At 52.7% G+C, this 16,544-nt stretch overlaps 1 protein-coding gene across 1 annotated transcript in view; it reads right to left on the reverse strand.

Annotated features, from left to right (window-relative positions):
- Nucleotides 1-16,544, reverse strand: part of LOC135892886 (uncharacterized) — a gene marked incomplete at its 5' end in the record, with an annotated part of 126,392 nt that overhangs the window by 55,045 nt on the left and 54,803 nt on the right. Inside the window, 4 exon segments of the mRNA XM_065420654.1 lie at nucleotides 4,701-5,030; nucleotides 9,780-10,106; nucleotides 11,285-11,614; nucleotides 12,680-13,009. Coding sequence (XP_065276726.1) covers nucleotides 4,701-5,030; nucleotides 9,780-10,106; nucleotides 11,285-11,614; nucleotides 12,680-13,009 — 1,317 coding nt within the window.

A 16,544-nucleotide genomic window follows, 5' to 3' on the forward strand; every position in this document is an offset into this window, starting at 1 on the left:
GATAGAGTTAATTAAGGCTCCATTAGGCGTCTTTTTGGTTTCAGTGATCACTAGAGCTGAAATCACCTGCTGTGAGAGAGTGTTTCTGCCCAGCCTGCTTCAGCACTGAGGTTTCCCCACTAAGAGCTGACAGTCACTGAGAGCTGGGTGGAGCCTCAGGAGAGCGGCCTGCAGAAGTCACAGTAGAGAGACCGGGGGAAGCAGAATCATAGAATCATAAAAGATTAGGGATGGAAGAAACCTCAGGAGGTTATTTAGTCCAACCCTCTGCTCAAAGCAGGACCAACACCAGCTAAATCATCCCAGCCAGGGCTTTATCAAGCCAGGCCTTAAAAATCTCTAACGATGGAGATTCCACCACCTCCTAGTGAAATGGTGTTTCCTAATATCCAACCTAGACCTCCCACACTGCAACTTGGGACCATTGCTCCTTGTTCTGTCATCTGCCACCACTGAGAACAGCCTAGCTCCATCCTCTTTGGAACCCTCCTTCAGGTAGTTGAAGGCTGCTATCAAATCCCCCCTCACTCTTTTCTTCTGCAGACGAATCAAGCCCAGTTCCCTCAGCCTCTCCTGTGAGTCATGTTCTCCAGCCCCCTAAACATTTTCGTTGCCCTCCACTGGACTCTCTCCAATTTGTCCACATCCTTTCTGTAGGGGGTGGGTGGGCCCAAACTGGACACAATACTCCAGATGTGGCCTCACCAGTGCCGAATAGAGGGGAATAATCACTTCCCTCGATCTGCTGGCAATGCCCCTACTAATACAGCCCAATATGCTATTAGCCTTCTTGGCAACAAGGGTACACTTCTGACTCATATCCAGATTCTCGTCCACTGTAATTCCCAGGTCCTTTTCCGCAAAACTGCTTCCAATTTCCTGGTGCAAGTGCTGGAGGAACCAACTAGGGGTAGAGCTCTTCTTGACCTGATGCTTACAAACCCGGAAGAATTAGTAGGGGAAGCAAAAGTGGATGGGAACCTGGGAGGCAGTAACCATGAGATGGTTGACTGCAGGATCCTGACACAAGGAAGAAAGGAGAGCAGCAGAATACAGACCCTGAACTTCAGAAAAGCAGACTTTGACTCCCTCAGGGAACTGATGGGCAGGATCCCCTGGGAGAATAACGTGAGGGGGAAAGGAGTCCAGGAGAGCTGGCTGTATTTTAAAGAATCCTTATTGAGGTTGCAGGAACAAACCATCCCGATGTGTAGTAAGAATAGTAAATATGACAGGTGACCAGCTTGGCTTAACAGTGAAATCCTTGCTGATCTTAAACCCAAAAAGAAACTTACAAGAAGTGGAAGCTTGGACAAATGACCTAGGAGGAGTATGAAAATATTGCTCAGGCATGCAGGAGTGCAGTCGGGAAGGCCAAATCACACTTGGAGTTACAGCTAACAAGGGATGTTAGGAGTAACCAGAAGGGTTTCTTCAGGTATGTTAGCAACAAGAAGAAAGTCAAGGAAAGTGTGGGCCCCTTACTGAATGAGGGAGGCAACCTAGTGACAGAGGATGTGGAAAAAGCTAATGTACTGAATGCTTTCTTTGCCTCTGTCTTCACGAACAAGGTCAGCTCCCAGACTGCTGCACTGGGCAGCACAGTATGGGGAGAAGGTGACCAGCCCTCTGTGGAGAAAGAAGTGGTTCAGGACTATTTAGAGAAGCTGGATGAGCACAAGTCCATGGGGCTGAATGCGCTGCATCCGAGGGTGCTAAAGGAGTTGGCAGATGTGATTGCAGAGCCATTGGCCATTATCTTTGAAAACTCATGGGGATCCAGGGAGGTCCCGGATGACTGGAAAAAGGCTAATGTAGTGCCCATCTTTAAAAAAGGGAAGAAGGAGGATCTGGGGAACTACAGGCCAGTCAGCCTCACCTTAGTCCCTGGAAAAATCATGGAGCAGGTCCTCAAGGAATTAATTCTGAAGCAGATCGAGAGACGTGACCATTCCCCTCTATTCGACATTGGTGAGGCCTCATCTGGAGTAGTGTGTCCAGTTTTGGGCCCCACACTACAAGAAGGATGTGGAAAAATTGGAAAGAGTACAGCGGAGGGCAACAAAAATGATTTGGGGGCTGGAACACATGACTTATGAGGAGCGGCTGAGGGAACTGGGATTATTTAGTCTGCAGAAGAGAAGAATGAGGGAGGATTTGATAGCTGCTTTCAACTACCTGAAAGGGGGTTCCAAAGAGGATGGATCTAGATGGGTCTCATTGGTACCAGATGACAGAACAAGGAGTAATGGTCTCAAGTTGCAGTGGGGGAGGTTTAGGATATTAGGAAAAACTTTTTCACTAGGAGGGTGGTGAAGCACTGGAATGGGTTACCTAGGGAGGTGGTTTTTAAGGCCAGGCTTTACAAAGCCCTGGCTGGGATGATTTAGTTGGGGATTGGTCCTGCTTTGAGCAGGGGGTTGGACTAGATGACCTCCTGAGATCCCTTCCAACCCTGATATTCTATGATTCTATGCTGCTTAGCCAGTCGATCCCCACCCTGTAGCGGTGCATGGGATTCTTCTGTGCTAAGACTCTGGGTCTTCACTAATCAAGGACTACCACTGTGAGTGGGGTGCGCTGGAGGGAGATGGGAGGGGCACCTTAAAGGAACTTTTGGTTGCTCGACTCAAGAACCTGAGGCAAAAGACACTTCCCAACATGCTGTAGGGTAGGTGTTTTACTCATAGTTTTATGTTATAAATCCTGTTTGTGGCATTTTCCCAAGTTAATGGTGGGGGGCTTTCCTCCTTTTATAAAAAAGCTTCTGTTCTGCATTGAGACTCTGTGCTTGCAGGAGGGGACGTTTTGCCTCGTAGAAGCACCCAAGGGGTGGTGTGTAATTGTCCCAGGTTACTGGGTGGGTGCTGAAGCCGGATCTGTGTTATATTGCTGGAAAGGAACCCCTAGATATTGAACCCGGCCCTGGTCACTTCCAACACCACTGGCAGAAGGGTTACATGGATATCGACTTGTGATATACACAAAAGAAGAAGACTCCCCTCACTGACATGCAGCCACTTCTGGGGTAGGACATGGCTGCTGAGAAACGGGACAGGGAAATATGTAGGCTGTGTAGGACAGGAAGTGAGGAAGAATTGCATCTCCTGTGTCCAGCTGTTGGGGAAGTTACAGGTTCAGGGCTAATTTCCTGAGATGCAAATCCGCCGGAACACAGTGATTAGGAACTGGACTCTTGAGAAATTGGCCCTGGATTTTTAGTTTGAGTGAGCAGCTGCAGGCTCCGTTGACACCAAATCCAACCAGTGGAAGCTGCAGTTACCCAGGTCCCCATTGTGCCGCAGAGGAGTCTGGCCCAGAGATAACTAGACTCCAAATTGCAGAGGGCACAGGGTTGCCTAGAGTTTTATGGGAATCCCCTGGGTGAGATATATGCACAATAGCTCGCCAAAGGTGGTATGTTAGGTCTCTACCAAGAGCCAGCAGCCCACTCGTCGCCCTAATGGGGGCAAGATGTTTGGATGGGACACAGTTGAAGAGAGATGCAAAATGTAGAATATGACGCTCCAGAAGTGTTGAAGTGAAGCTTGTCACCTGCGCCATGGCAATCCCTTCGGCTGAGCCAATCAGCACATAGAACAAAGCACAGCCGTGGAGACAGGTTATATTCACTGTCTGGGCCCAGTGGGGACCTGAGAATTTACAAAGACAAAGGACCCTCAGCACAAGTCTCCGAAAAGAGACCTCCTCTGGGAAGAGAGAATGGTCTGTACCTACAAAGAAAGAGGAGAGGGGACAAGAGCTCCCTTTCACCCAGGAGGCAACTGACAGTGTTTGTCTCAGGAACAGGAGATCACAGCCAAGCCTGGAATGAAACCCTGGAAGCACTGTGGGGTGAATGTTGCTCTACCAGACAGAAAAGTATCTCGTTCAATGAGTCTAAGCTATAGTCAGCATGGTATGATTTTATTTGCCATGGAACTATTTCTTTCCAACTCTTCTCCTTGCTATTCCTCGAATCTCTACACTTTGTGAAATCACTTGTCCTTGGTGTGACTATGAAGAGATTTAGGACTGTGTGTTGATTGGGGCAGAGATGGGAGGTGGAACTGGTCAGATGGGGGCCCTGTTCTTTGGGAGCAGCAGATCTGTGACTGCTGTGAATGCCGAGTGGGACAGGGATTGGGTCCTGCAGGGGGACGCTCGGAGTGCCGAGGGATGAATTGTGCCTATTGCCAACCTGGAGTGAGGTCACCCCGCAAGGCCTAGAGGGCACGGCTTGTGTGGCTTGTGGTCGAGGGAGTTGGAGAGCAGCCCCCCAGCGGGTACAGACCAGGCTTCCTCATGCTAGGGGCCCATGGCACTGCACTGGGGCATTAGTGCCAGCACAACTGCAAAGGGCGAGCACCCCCTACTGACACCCCCCTACTTGCAGCACAGGCCCCCTAGCACCGCACTAGGGCACTGGGGCCAGCACTGACTTCAAGGGGAGAGTGTGAGCATCCCCTGCTGAGCCCCCACACCGCTCCCTGCAGCACAGGCCCATAGAACCGCACAGAGGAATTAGGGTCAGCACAGTCTGAGAGGAGAGCGCTCCCTACTGGAACCGCCATATTGCTCCCTGAAGCACAGGCCCCAAGCACCATGCTGGGATCAGCTCTGGCTGTGAGGGGACAATGCCCAGTAATGAGCTTCCCACCCTGCTCCCTGTAACACACATGGTGGTAGTTGAAGGTTACCTGAGCACACAACACCGGCATCTTCTCCGTGGTTACAGTTATTGTCTCCCCAAGACAGAGCCCTGCATACGGTGAGGGCAGCTTCTGTCCCTGTGCAGTGAACGTCATCCAGCCAGATACGGTCTGATCCTCGCCCAAATCGAGCCCCTGCTGGGGCTGATAACGCCGTCCCACAGCCCAGTTGCCTGCACACGACTCCAGCATCCTGTAAGTCCCAGCTGTCATCGCACACGGTTCCCCACTGCTGGTTGTGAAGCACCTCGACTCTCCCAGCGCAGCGACTCGGGCCGTTCACCAGACGGAGCTGAGACACTTCCGAAATTCCTGAGTCTGCAAACACCCCAAGGGAATAAACGCTCAGGGAGGTTCCTGTGCATCCGATCACTAATGTCACTGGTGAACTTAGGGCCTCCCACTGACGGGTCTGAACAGCCTCTGCAACAGCCTGTTAGGGGTTCCCTCCCTGTCAATTAATCGCAGTTAACTCATGCGATTAACTCAAAAGATTAATTGTGATTTAAAAAATTAATCACCATTAATCGCAGTTTTAATCACACTGTTAAACAATAGAATACCAATTGAAATTTATTGAATATTTTGGATGTTTTTCTTTGTTTTCAAATATATTGATTTCAGTTACAACACAGAATACAATGAGTACCGTTCTCACTTTATTATTATCCGTCATGTTCGGGATATGGGGGGTGCCGGTAAATGAAAAATGCCAGTCAACTAAGAGGGAGGGAGTTTGGGTGCGGGAGCGGGTGCGGGGCTGGGGGTTGGGACACGGGAGGGGGTGTGGAGCACGGACTCTGGGAGGAAGTTTAGGTGCAGGAGGGGGCTCAGGGCAGGCAGTTGGGGAGCAGTATCGAGTGGGGTGTGCTGGATCCGGGGGCCACTCACCTCGGGTGGCTCCCTGAAAGCGGCAACTTCTCCTGCCTGCTCCTGGACGGAGGCGCGACAGGGGGTTTGGCACATTCCCTCCACCCACAGCTCCCATTGGCCATGGTTCCCAGCTGATTGGAGATGTGCAGTCAGCACTGGGGCGGGGGGCGGGCAGCACGCAGAGCCGCCTGATGCGCCTCTGCTTAGGAGTAGCCAGAGCCCGGGACAGGTTGCCGGAGCCTGGATCCAACACCCCACACCCACTCCTGCCTACTAAGCCCCTCTCACACCCAAAGGCCCTCCCAGAGCCCTTGCTCCGCACCCCCTCCTGCACCCAAACCCCTGCCGGCCCCGCGCCAACCGGACTATAAACTGGCATTTCAATGAAGATCAGAAATGCCGATTTATAGAGCTTTCCAGTTGGTGAAGTGTCGGATAAAACAGCTTGCACTTTAGTTTGGATTACAGATATTAGCACTGTAAAAATGGTAAAAGAAATAGTATTTTTCAATTCATCTCATACATGTACTCTAATGCAATCTCTCTATTGTGAAAGTGCAACTTACAAATGTAGATTTTTTTGTTACATAACTGCACTCAGAAAAAAAAACGAATCTAAAGCGTAGAGCCTACTCGTTCTCTCAGTCTTACTTCTTGTTCAGCCAATCGCTCAGACAAACACGTTTGTTTACATTTACGGGAGATAACGCTGCCTGCTTCTTATTTGCAATGTCACCCTGTGACGGGGCAGCCCCACCCCGCACTAGACCCAGCGGTGTCAGACCAGTAGCTCTCACGGAGGAAGTCCTGCCCCATTCGTACTGGGCATGCTCCAAGTGCTCTGGGAGTATAAAAGGAGGGAATTCAGCTCAGTCCGTGCTGGCGGCCGCAGGGGAAGGACCTAACCGGGAAGCTCCTGCAGAGGACCAGCTAACACTCTTGAAGCTGCTGGGAACGGAGGCTTCTACATGCCGGCACGATCCCCTACTGTGGGAGGAACCAGGGGAGGCGACGGACCTGGAGACCCGCGGAGAACCCTGGGATTCGTGGGAGACCCCAACTCCCGAGCCGGTAGGAAGCGACCCGGGGTGGGTGGGGTGACGGACTGGTACCTTGCACCCAGTAAACCTCAGCGTGATTTGGTAGGACCCCCCCGCTGAGCCAGTAGTAAGGTCCTACTGCCCTGTATCGAGGGCTTATTCTATGGACTCTGGCCACTAGGCCGTGCTGCCCTGCAACGATTACTACTTCTATGGACTCTGGCCACTGGGCCGTGCTGCCCTGTAACGAGGGGCGTAAACCCTCACACACCCAAAAGTGAGAAGAGGCGTTCGCATGGCACTTTTGCAGGTGGCATTGCAAGGTATTTATGTGCCAGATATGCTAAACATTCACATGCCCTTTCATGCTTCGGCCACCACTCCAGACGACATGCTGCCATGCTGATGATGCTCATTAAAAAAGCAATGTGTTAATTTAATTTGTAACTGAAATCCTAGGGGGAGAATTGTGTATCTCCTGTGATGTATTTTACCTGCATTCTGCCATTTCTTTCATGTTACAGTAATCTCGGATGATGACCCTGCACATGTTGTTCATTTTAAGAACACTTTCACTGCAGATTTGACAAAACACAAAGAAGGTACCAATGTGAGATTTCTAAAGCTAGCTACAGCACTCGACCCAAAGTTTAAGAATCTGAAGTGCCTTCCAAAATCTGAGAGGGATGAGATGTGGCGCATGCTTTCAGAAGTCTTAAAAGAGCAACACTCCAATGCGGAAACTACAGAACCTGAACCACCAAAAAAGAAAATCAACCTTCTGCTGGTGTCGTCTGACTCAGATCATGAAAATGAACATTTGTCAGTCTGCACTGCTTTGGATTGTTATCGAGCAGAACCCATCATGTCCTCTGGAATGGTGGTCGAAGCATGAAGGGACATATGAATTTTTAGTGCATCTGGCACGTAAATATTTTGCGACGCCGGCTACAACAGTGCCATGTGAATGCCTGTTCTCACTTTCAGGTAACATTGTAAACAAGAAGCAAGCAGCATTATTTCCTGCAAATGTAAACAAACCTGTCTGTCTGAGCGATTGGCTGAACGAGATGTAGGACTGAGTGGACTTGTAGGATCTAAAATTTTACATTGTTTTATTTTTGATTGCAGTTATTTGTAAATAATTCTACATTTGTAAGTTCAACTTTCCTGATAAAGAGATTGCACTACAGTACTTGTATGAGGTGAATTGAAATACACTATTTCTTTTGTCTCTTTATTACAGTGGAAATATTTGTACTCAAAAATAAATATAAAGTGAAATAAATGGTATTCTCCTATTCTGTAAAGGCGCGATTAATTGAGTGATTAATCACGATTAATTTTTTAATAACTTGACAGCCCTACTCCTCACCACTGCCATGCAGCCATCTGTGGGGTGAAACAGGGTAGATGAGAGATCGGGCACAGAAACTCATGGGCTGTATAGGAGAGGAAGTGAGGAAGAAACCATCTCCAGTCACAGCAGTGGGGGATATTACAGGTTCAAGGGTAATTAGCTGAGATGGAAATGACCAAAAGTGACAGGGATAGGAACCCCACACTTCATAAAGGGATCCCTGAGTGGCTGCAGGCTCCATTCAACACCAAATCCTGCAAATGGGATCTACGTTTACACAGCACCCCATTGTGCTGTAGCGGGGCAGGGGGATCAGAGCGATCAGCGACACGGAGGCTCTCTCACTGAGGTGCACGTACTGCTCCCTGCAGCGCAGGCCCTAAGTGCTGTGCTGGGACACTGGGGTCAGCACTAACTCCAGGGGAAAGGCTCCCTTGTGTGGTCCCCAAACTGCTCCCTACAGCACAGTCCCTTCACCCACATGGGGGTCAGCACTGACTGCGAAGGCAGAGCAGTCTCTCAGGAGCCCGCACGCTGTCCCTACAGCACAGGCCTCTTGCAAAGCGCTGTTACACTGGGCTCTGAACTGACTGCCCCCTACTGACCTCCTACCCCACTCCCTGCAGCATCCACCGGGATGGAGGAGGGTTACCTGAGCACACAACACCGGCATCTTCTCCATCGTGACAGTTATGGTCTCTCCAAGGGCTAGCCCGGCATTCGGTGAGGGCAGCTTCTGTCCCTGTGCAGTCAACGTCATCCAGCCAGATGGGGTCAGATCCTCACCCAAAGTGAGCCGCGCCTGGGGCTGATAACGCCGGCCCACAGCCCAGCTGCCTGCACACGACGCTGGCCGCAGCTAAATCCCATTTGTGATCACACACAGTTCCCCACTGCTGGTTGTGAAGCACCTCGACTCTCCCAGCGCAGCGACTCGGGCTGTTCACCAGTCGGAGCGAAGTCTGCTCTGAAATGCCTGAGTCTGCAAATGCCCCAAGGGAATAAACACTCAGGTAGGTTCCTGTGCATGTGATTGCTACTAACGCTGGGGAACTTAGCACCTCCCACTGACAGGTCTGAACAGCCTCTAAACACAGCGCCTGCCTATCAAGGACTCACTCCCCACCTCTGATATGCAGCCACCTCTGGGATGGAATAAGGCAGCTGAGAGACCGGACACAGATACTCATGGGCTGTAGGAGAGGGAGTGAGGAAGAACCCTGTCTCCAGCCACACTGTGGGGGATATTACAGGTTCAGGCAAATTAGCTGACATGGAAATCACCCAAAGTGACGGGGATAGGAACCCCACACTTCAAAAAGGGACCCATAGTGGCTGCAAGCTCCATTCGACACCAAATCCTGCAAATGGGAGCTATGGTTACCCAGCGCCCCATTGTGCTGTAGTGGGGCAGGGGGATCAGCGCGATCAGCGATGGGGAGGGTCTCTCACTGAGGTGCATGTGCTGGTACCTGCAGCGCAGGCCCTAAGTGCTGTGCTGGGACACTGAGGCCAGCATTGACTGCGAGGTGAGAGCACCCCCGGCTGAGCCCCCATCCCGCTCCCTGCAGCACAGACCTGTAGAACTGTGTGGGGGAAATGGGGTCAGTGCTGACACCATGGGAAGAGCAACACTTACTGTGACCCCGAACCGGCTCCCTGCAGTACAGGCCCTTAGCACCATGCTGAGGCACTGGGGTCAGCGCTGACTCAGACAGGAGAGCTGGGTCTGTGCTGAAAGCTTCCCAGCCCGATCCCTGCACCACCCTCAGTGACATGATGGAGGAGGGTTACCTGAGCACACAACAGCGGCATCTTTGTGGGTACAGTTACTATCTCCCCAAGGCCGAGCCCTGCAATTGGAGAGGGCAGCTTCTGTCCCTGTGCAGTTGACATTAAGCAACCAGATAGGGTCAGATCCTGGCCCAAAGTGAGCCTCGGCGGGGGTTGATAACGCCGTCCCACAGCCCAGCTGCCTGCACACGACTACAGCATCCTGTAGGTCCCAGCTGTCATCACACACGGTTCCTCACTGCTGGTTGCGAAGCACCTCGACCCTCCCAGCGCAACGACTCGGACCATTCACCGGTCGGAGCTGAGCCACTTCTGAGATGCCAGCGTCTGCAAACACCCAAGGGAATAAAAACTCAGGGAGGTTCCTGTGCATCTGAGCTCCCGTGTCGCTGGGAAACGTAGCGTCTCCCTCCGATGGGTGTGACCAGTCTCTGCACACAGCCACTGCCTTTCAAGGGCTCCCCACCATAGGCGCCCACTCCATGGGTGCTCCAGCCCTGGAGCACCCATGGGTAAAAATTGGTGGGTGCTCTGCACCCACCAGCAGCTCCCTGCCCCAGCTCACCCCCACCTCCGCTCCGCCTCATCCCCTGAGCGCGCCGCGTGCCCGCTTTCCCCCCCTAGCTCCTAGCGCTTCCCGCCATGAAACAGCTGTTTTGCGCAACAAGCGCTTGGAGGAAGCGGGGAGGAGCGGGCACACGGCGCGCTCAGGGGAGGAGGTGGAGTTGGGGCGGGGACTTTGGGGAAGGGGTTGGAATCGGGGCGGGAGGGGGCGAGGCGGGGATGGAGTCGGAGTGGGGGGTGCGAGCACCCACCGGCGTGGGGAAAAGTTGGTGCCTATGCTCCCCACCACTGACCAGGCTAATCACTTGGGTAATGTTGAAGTTTGTCCACCCCCCTCCCAGCCAGCTGTCACCTGGTTGGGGAGACTGGATGGCAGTCTGACCTACTGCTGCCACTAGAGCACTTAAAAAGATCACCCCCCGCACCGCTGGCAGGAACCTTCTGGGGAGCAGATTTACACCCTCACTCCTGGCGCTGGTATTCACTCCAGTTGGAGTTGTCAGAGTTGGAGAGCTGGCCCCCAGCGGGCACAGGCAAGGCTTCTTCATGCTAGGGACGATGGCACCACACTGGGGCATTGGGTCCAGCACAACTGCAAAGGGAGAGCGCCCCCTACTGACACCCAGCCCTCCTCCCTGCAGCACAGGCCCCTTGTCCCCGTACTGGGGCACAGGGGCCAGCACTGACTTCAAGGAGAGAGCGCCCCCTACTAAGCCCCCATGCCATTCCCTGCAGCACAGGCCTATAGATCCGCAGAGGGGAATTAGGGTCACCACAGAGTGAGAGAGGAGAGCGCCCCCTACAGCAACCACCATATAGCTCCCTGAAGCACAGGCCCCAAGCACCATGCTGGGGTTAGTAATGGCTGTGAGGGGACAATGCCCTATAATGAGCTTCCTACCCTGCTCCCTGCAACACGCACAGTGATGGATGAGGGTTACCTGCGCAAACAACACCAGCATCTTCTCCATGGTGACAGCTATTGTCTCCCCAAGGCCGAGCCCTGCATTCGGAAAGGGCAGTTTCTGTCCCTTTGCACTGAACCTTGTCCAGCCAGATACGGTCAGATCCTCGCCCAAATCGAGTCCCTCCTGGGGCTGATAATGGCATCCCACAGCCCAGCTGCCTGCACACGACTCTGGCATCAGTTATGTCCCAGCTGTCATGACACACGGATCCCCACTGCTGGTTGTGAAGCACCTCGACTCTCCCAGCGCAGCGACTTGGGCCGTTCACCAGTTGGAGCTGAGCCACTTCCGAAATTCCTGAGTCTGCAAACACCCCAAGGGAATAAACACTCAGGGAGGTTCCTGTGCATCTGATCAGTAGTGATGCTGGGGAACGTAGCGCCTCCCACTGACGGGTCTGAACAGCCTCCACACACAGCTACCGCCTATCAGGGTTTCACTCCCCACCACTGATATGCAGCCACCGCTGGGGTGCAGCTGAGAAATAGGCGAGAGAAATCTGGCCCAGTCATTTAGGGAGGACAGGGGGAAGAATTCTGCATCCATTCACAATGGTGCCAAATGTTAAAGGTTCATCAGCTTAGATGCTAATTGGCCAGGGAAATGGGGTCCCTACTCCTTGTGAATGGCTGCAGGCTCCATCTGACACTGAATCTGATCAGCAGGATTCATAGATTCCCAAGGCCCAAAGTGCCCACTGTGACCAGCTAGTCTGCCCTCCTGGGTAGCACAGGCCAGAGACCTGCCCCAGAGGGCAATATGCTGTTTATGCAGGAAATGGGAAAGAATTAGGCATCTCCCATGCACTACAGGCCTCAAACCGAGGTCCCTGAACTACAGCCTTACGTGTCCCAGCACGATGAGATGAGGGAATTGTAGCTAATGGCCCACCAGCAGAGGCCCACCCACCGGGGCAGGTGACTAGAAGCTGACTGCTGATTGGACAGACCCCAGGCACCAGGTTCCTGCCTCCTCACCCGGTTCCTGCTCCTTGCTCCCGTTACTACCTCTTGTTCCTGGCTCCTCACCCTAAGTCCAGTGACAAACTCTGACAGTGGCTTGCCCCTGGGCAAGGCTTCTGACTCTATTTCTGTCTTTCACCTTTGGTGTGACGTCCAACCATGATCCCGATGCCACCCTGGTTCTGACCACTAGGCAAAACCACCGTGTTACTGGCCCTGACAGTGTCCAATCCCATGTGTGCGAAGGGTAACATTGGCTAAATGTGTTCCCATCATGCTCCCTTCAGTACAGGCCCTTAGCACTGGGCTGGGGCACAGGAACTCAGATGGGGCACCAGGGGCTGCGCTGAAAACTTCCTCATCCACTCCCTGAAGCACCCACTGTAACAGAAGAGGTGAGGCTTACCTAAGCACTCAACACCGGCATCTTCCACATGGTTACAGTTATGCTCTCCTCAAGGCCGAGCCCTGCAATCGGAGAGGGCAGCTTCTATCCCTGTGCAGTTAACCTCATCCAGCCAGATACGGTCAGTTCCCTGTCCAAACCGAGACCCACGTGGGGCTGATAATGCCGTCCCACAGCCCAGCTGCCAGCACACAACTCTGGCCTCATTTAAATCCCAGTTGTCATCACACACGGTTCCCCACTGCTGATTGTGAATCACCTCGACTCTCCCAGCACAGCGACTTGGGCCATTCACCAGTCGGAGCTGAGTTAGTTCTCGGATGCCTGAGTCTGCAAATACTCCAAGGGGATAAACACTCAGGGATGGGCTAGAGGAAAGGAATATGGGGCTTCTTCCCTATAGTTCGCTCTGGCTCCCATTCAGTCCCAGTGTGGCAGACTGGCTGGCTCAGGGAGGCTGAAAATGGGACACTGGGGGGTTCCTCTCTGGAGGTCACCAGTTCTGATCTAGCCCCAGGCCTGGGGAAATGGCTGATTCATGGGATGGAGAATGGGACACAGGGTGTTTCCCTCCAGCAGATGCTTGCTCCAGTACAGTCTGTGTGAGGGGGATGAGCTGACGCAATACATTGGGGGAAGGAGACCTGGAGCTTTTCCCCTGGAGGGCACCAGTTCCCCAGCTCAGGCAGGGGCAGTGGCTGGCATGGGGGGAACAGGCACTGGACTTTCACGTCTGGGGCCCTGGGTCCAAGCTGGTAGTGAGTGGAAGTCGCAGCCATTGCAGCTCTCTGATGCCCAAAATGTGAAATGAGCTGCTGGGGTTAATTCCCCTCCGTGACAGGACAGGTGTGTGCAGGCCAGGCCAGCCCTCAGTCTGAGCGGCTCCCAGCCGAGGGGCAAAGGGCAAAACTGGTCAGGAGACTGAACTGCCCTTTGCCCCTGCCTGGGCTCCCTCCCCGTCTGCGCCCCGACGCCCCTGCCTGACCGGAGCCAACAGCAGCAGCTTCGTAGGGGTGTAGTTCTGCTTATCCAAAAGCCTCCACTGGCCCTGACTGGGGCTGACTCGGCTCCTCTATATTCCACAGCACCCAGACAGACAGGGCTGGGCCCGTGCTGAACTGAGCACCCTCCTGTGGTGATGGCACCATGGCAGCCCAGCTTCTGACACCCCACCCCCACTTCTGACAGGCCTCAGCTAGCATCACGGTGGCCTGGTGTCAGTACACAGCACCTCCACTTGCCCGGTGAAGAGGTCGGGGCCATGCACCAGCCGCAGCCAAAGCTGAGCTGAAATGGGTCTAGCAATAACTAAAGGCAAAACTATCTGTTGGGGGCATATCATACCCCCAGCTGACGTGGCCCAGCCAGGAACTGACAGAGCCCAAATTTCACTCAGACTTACTAGGCAAGGGTGAGCCCTTGAGATGCTGGGTGGCCTGGGTATTTTGACTGGCACCTGAAATCCAGGATGCCCTGTGCTCTGCTACACAGCCTGCATTGTTAACAACTCTTGGGTGGGGAAACTGAGGCACGTAGTGAGGAAATGCAGGGTGAGTTTGGTGGAGGCAGGATTTGAACCCAGGTCACCAGCTCTATATTTGAACCACTAGATTAAATAATCTCTTCTTTGTCCTTCCTCACTCCAATTTATGAGTTAGCTGCACACTGCAGCATGTATCCTGCACACACAGACAGACCCCAACCCTCTGCCTATGTTCGTATTTACCTGCCATGGAGAATCCTGCCATGGAAGCTGAAAGAAAGCAAAGACATGAGGTAAGTCTCTGTCTCCATGGCTTGACGTTTCAGGGATCTCCAAACACTGGCTGATGTAAGCAGTGGCCTGAATGAGCTCTCCCCTGCCTCTCTTGATGCACTGGGGGGAAAGGTCTGAGCAGCACGTCATATTTCACTGACCCAGGCTACTGACTCTCAGGGAGGTGGATTGCCTACACTGATGGGAGAGTCCCTTCTGTCAGCACTGGTAGCATCTATATGGACACGCTACAGCTGCCGAGCTGCCACTGTGCCACTGTAATGTTTCAAGTGTAGAGAAGTCTTAAGTAGCTGGCAAAAGAGAAGACCTGGTGAGCAATGTCAGAACCAGTGACACTGCACAAGTCCTTCCAAACCGAGCCACCTGCTTTCACACTGCCTGCACCGCTGAAGGTCCCATACACCCTGCTCCCCTCAGGCCTGGCTGGGGATAGTGTCCCCCGACCCTGGAGTGTGACAACACCACACGTCCTGTAATTGGATGCAAAAGAGTATTATACTGTTCAGCCACTAGGCGATGATGTGTGTAAAATACCTTATTTAAAGCTGATCTCCGCATATATGGGCTGAAAACTGTGATTTTGGGAATGCAAAGTTTGAAAATATCACAGACAAGCTGGTTATTGGGTTGACAGATAAAATCCTTTCACAACAGCTACAACTGAAGAGAGATTTAACTCTAGCCACAGCTATTCAAATAGCAAACCAGTCTGAATTAGTCAAACAACAGAACCAAAGGCAGGGGCAACTTGAAAAACATGAAACTAGCTTAGGCTATGTCTACACTATCACATGCTGAGGTATAACTTATGTTGCTCAGGTAGGGCCGGTGCAACCACTAGGCGAACTAGGCAGCCACCTAGGGTGCCAAGTGGTTAAGGGTGCCAAAAAACGTGCGCAGTGGAGGAAATGGAGTGGAGGTGAGCGGGGCGCAGGGAGTGCTGCCTGCAGCAAGTAACAGGGGTGGGCGCGCAGGAGAACCGCTCCCCACCCCAGCTCACCTCCGCTCAGCCTCCTCCCCTGAGCACACCGCCCCCGCTCTAATTCTCCTCCCTTCCCAGGCTTGCGGTGCCAAACAGCTGATTGGCGCCGCAAGCCTGGGAGGCGGGAGAAGTGTAGCGGCGCCGGCGTGCTCAGGGGAGAAGGCGGAGTGGGGGTGAGCTGGGGCGGTCAATCAGACTGACTTGGGGTGCTGGCTACTAGCGATTGGTCCTAATCTGGAGTTCTCTGATTGGCCAGAGGCCCTCTCAGTCCCAGGGTCCCAACTATTCCTTTACCCCTCCCCTCTCTCCTGGTATGGGGAGAGGGCAGGCAAACAACATTCCCCGCACTAGTGTGGGCAGCTGGCCCCTACACGACAAACATGTTTACAAGAGCCTTGACTCTGTTTGAGACCTGCCGGGTCTGGAACACGGTGACCATGTTCACGTCAAATTGGATGGAGAAAAAGGATGAACGGCTCCAGCTATCATCCAGGAAAAGAATTCAGCTCCCAGATCACATGTGACCAAGACTGATGGTGTTATGTAAAGCCTCTGCTCAAATGTAAGATCTGTAACTTCAATCGTTAAGTTCTGTAACCTTTTTGCAGACTTTGTAACTTTAGTTATTGTTATCATAGCCTTTTAAGTTTTGTAACCTTTGCAAGCTTTTTAACCTTTTCAGTTACCACTTGTATGAACCTCCAAGCTTTGCAATATTCCATCACGCAATTAGAGAGAGTGTGAACAAGGGAGTGTGTGTGGGAGATAAGGGAGTGTGAACAAGAGAGTGTATGTGGGACTGGGCGGAGAGGAACTGCAAGGAGAAAAGAGCCCGGAGCCAGGAGTCAGGTGTGTCTGATAAAACTGCCCTGAGAAGGCAATCACAGAGTGCTGTAAAGAAAAGAAGAACCTGGTATGCATGAAAGAACAAGGCCTGGGAAGGCTTCTCGGTGACGGACATAGAAGAAAAACACAATGTAAGTGTGGAAGTAGAGCAAGAACTGACAGGGATTTGAAGGGGATTTCAATGCAAACAGTCTCTTCTGTGAGCAAGAGTCAGGCTAGCTGTAACCCTAATAACGCGAAATTTGAAGAAGCGAGGATTG

This window comes from Emys orbicularis, chromosome 21, assembly GCF_028017835.1.
Source record: "Emys orbicularis isolate rEmyOrb1 chromosome 21, rEmyOrb1.hap1, whole genome shotgun sequence".
Taxonomy (NCBI): Eukaryota; Metazoa; Chordata; order Testudines; family Emydidae; genus Emys; species Emys orbicularis.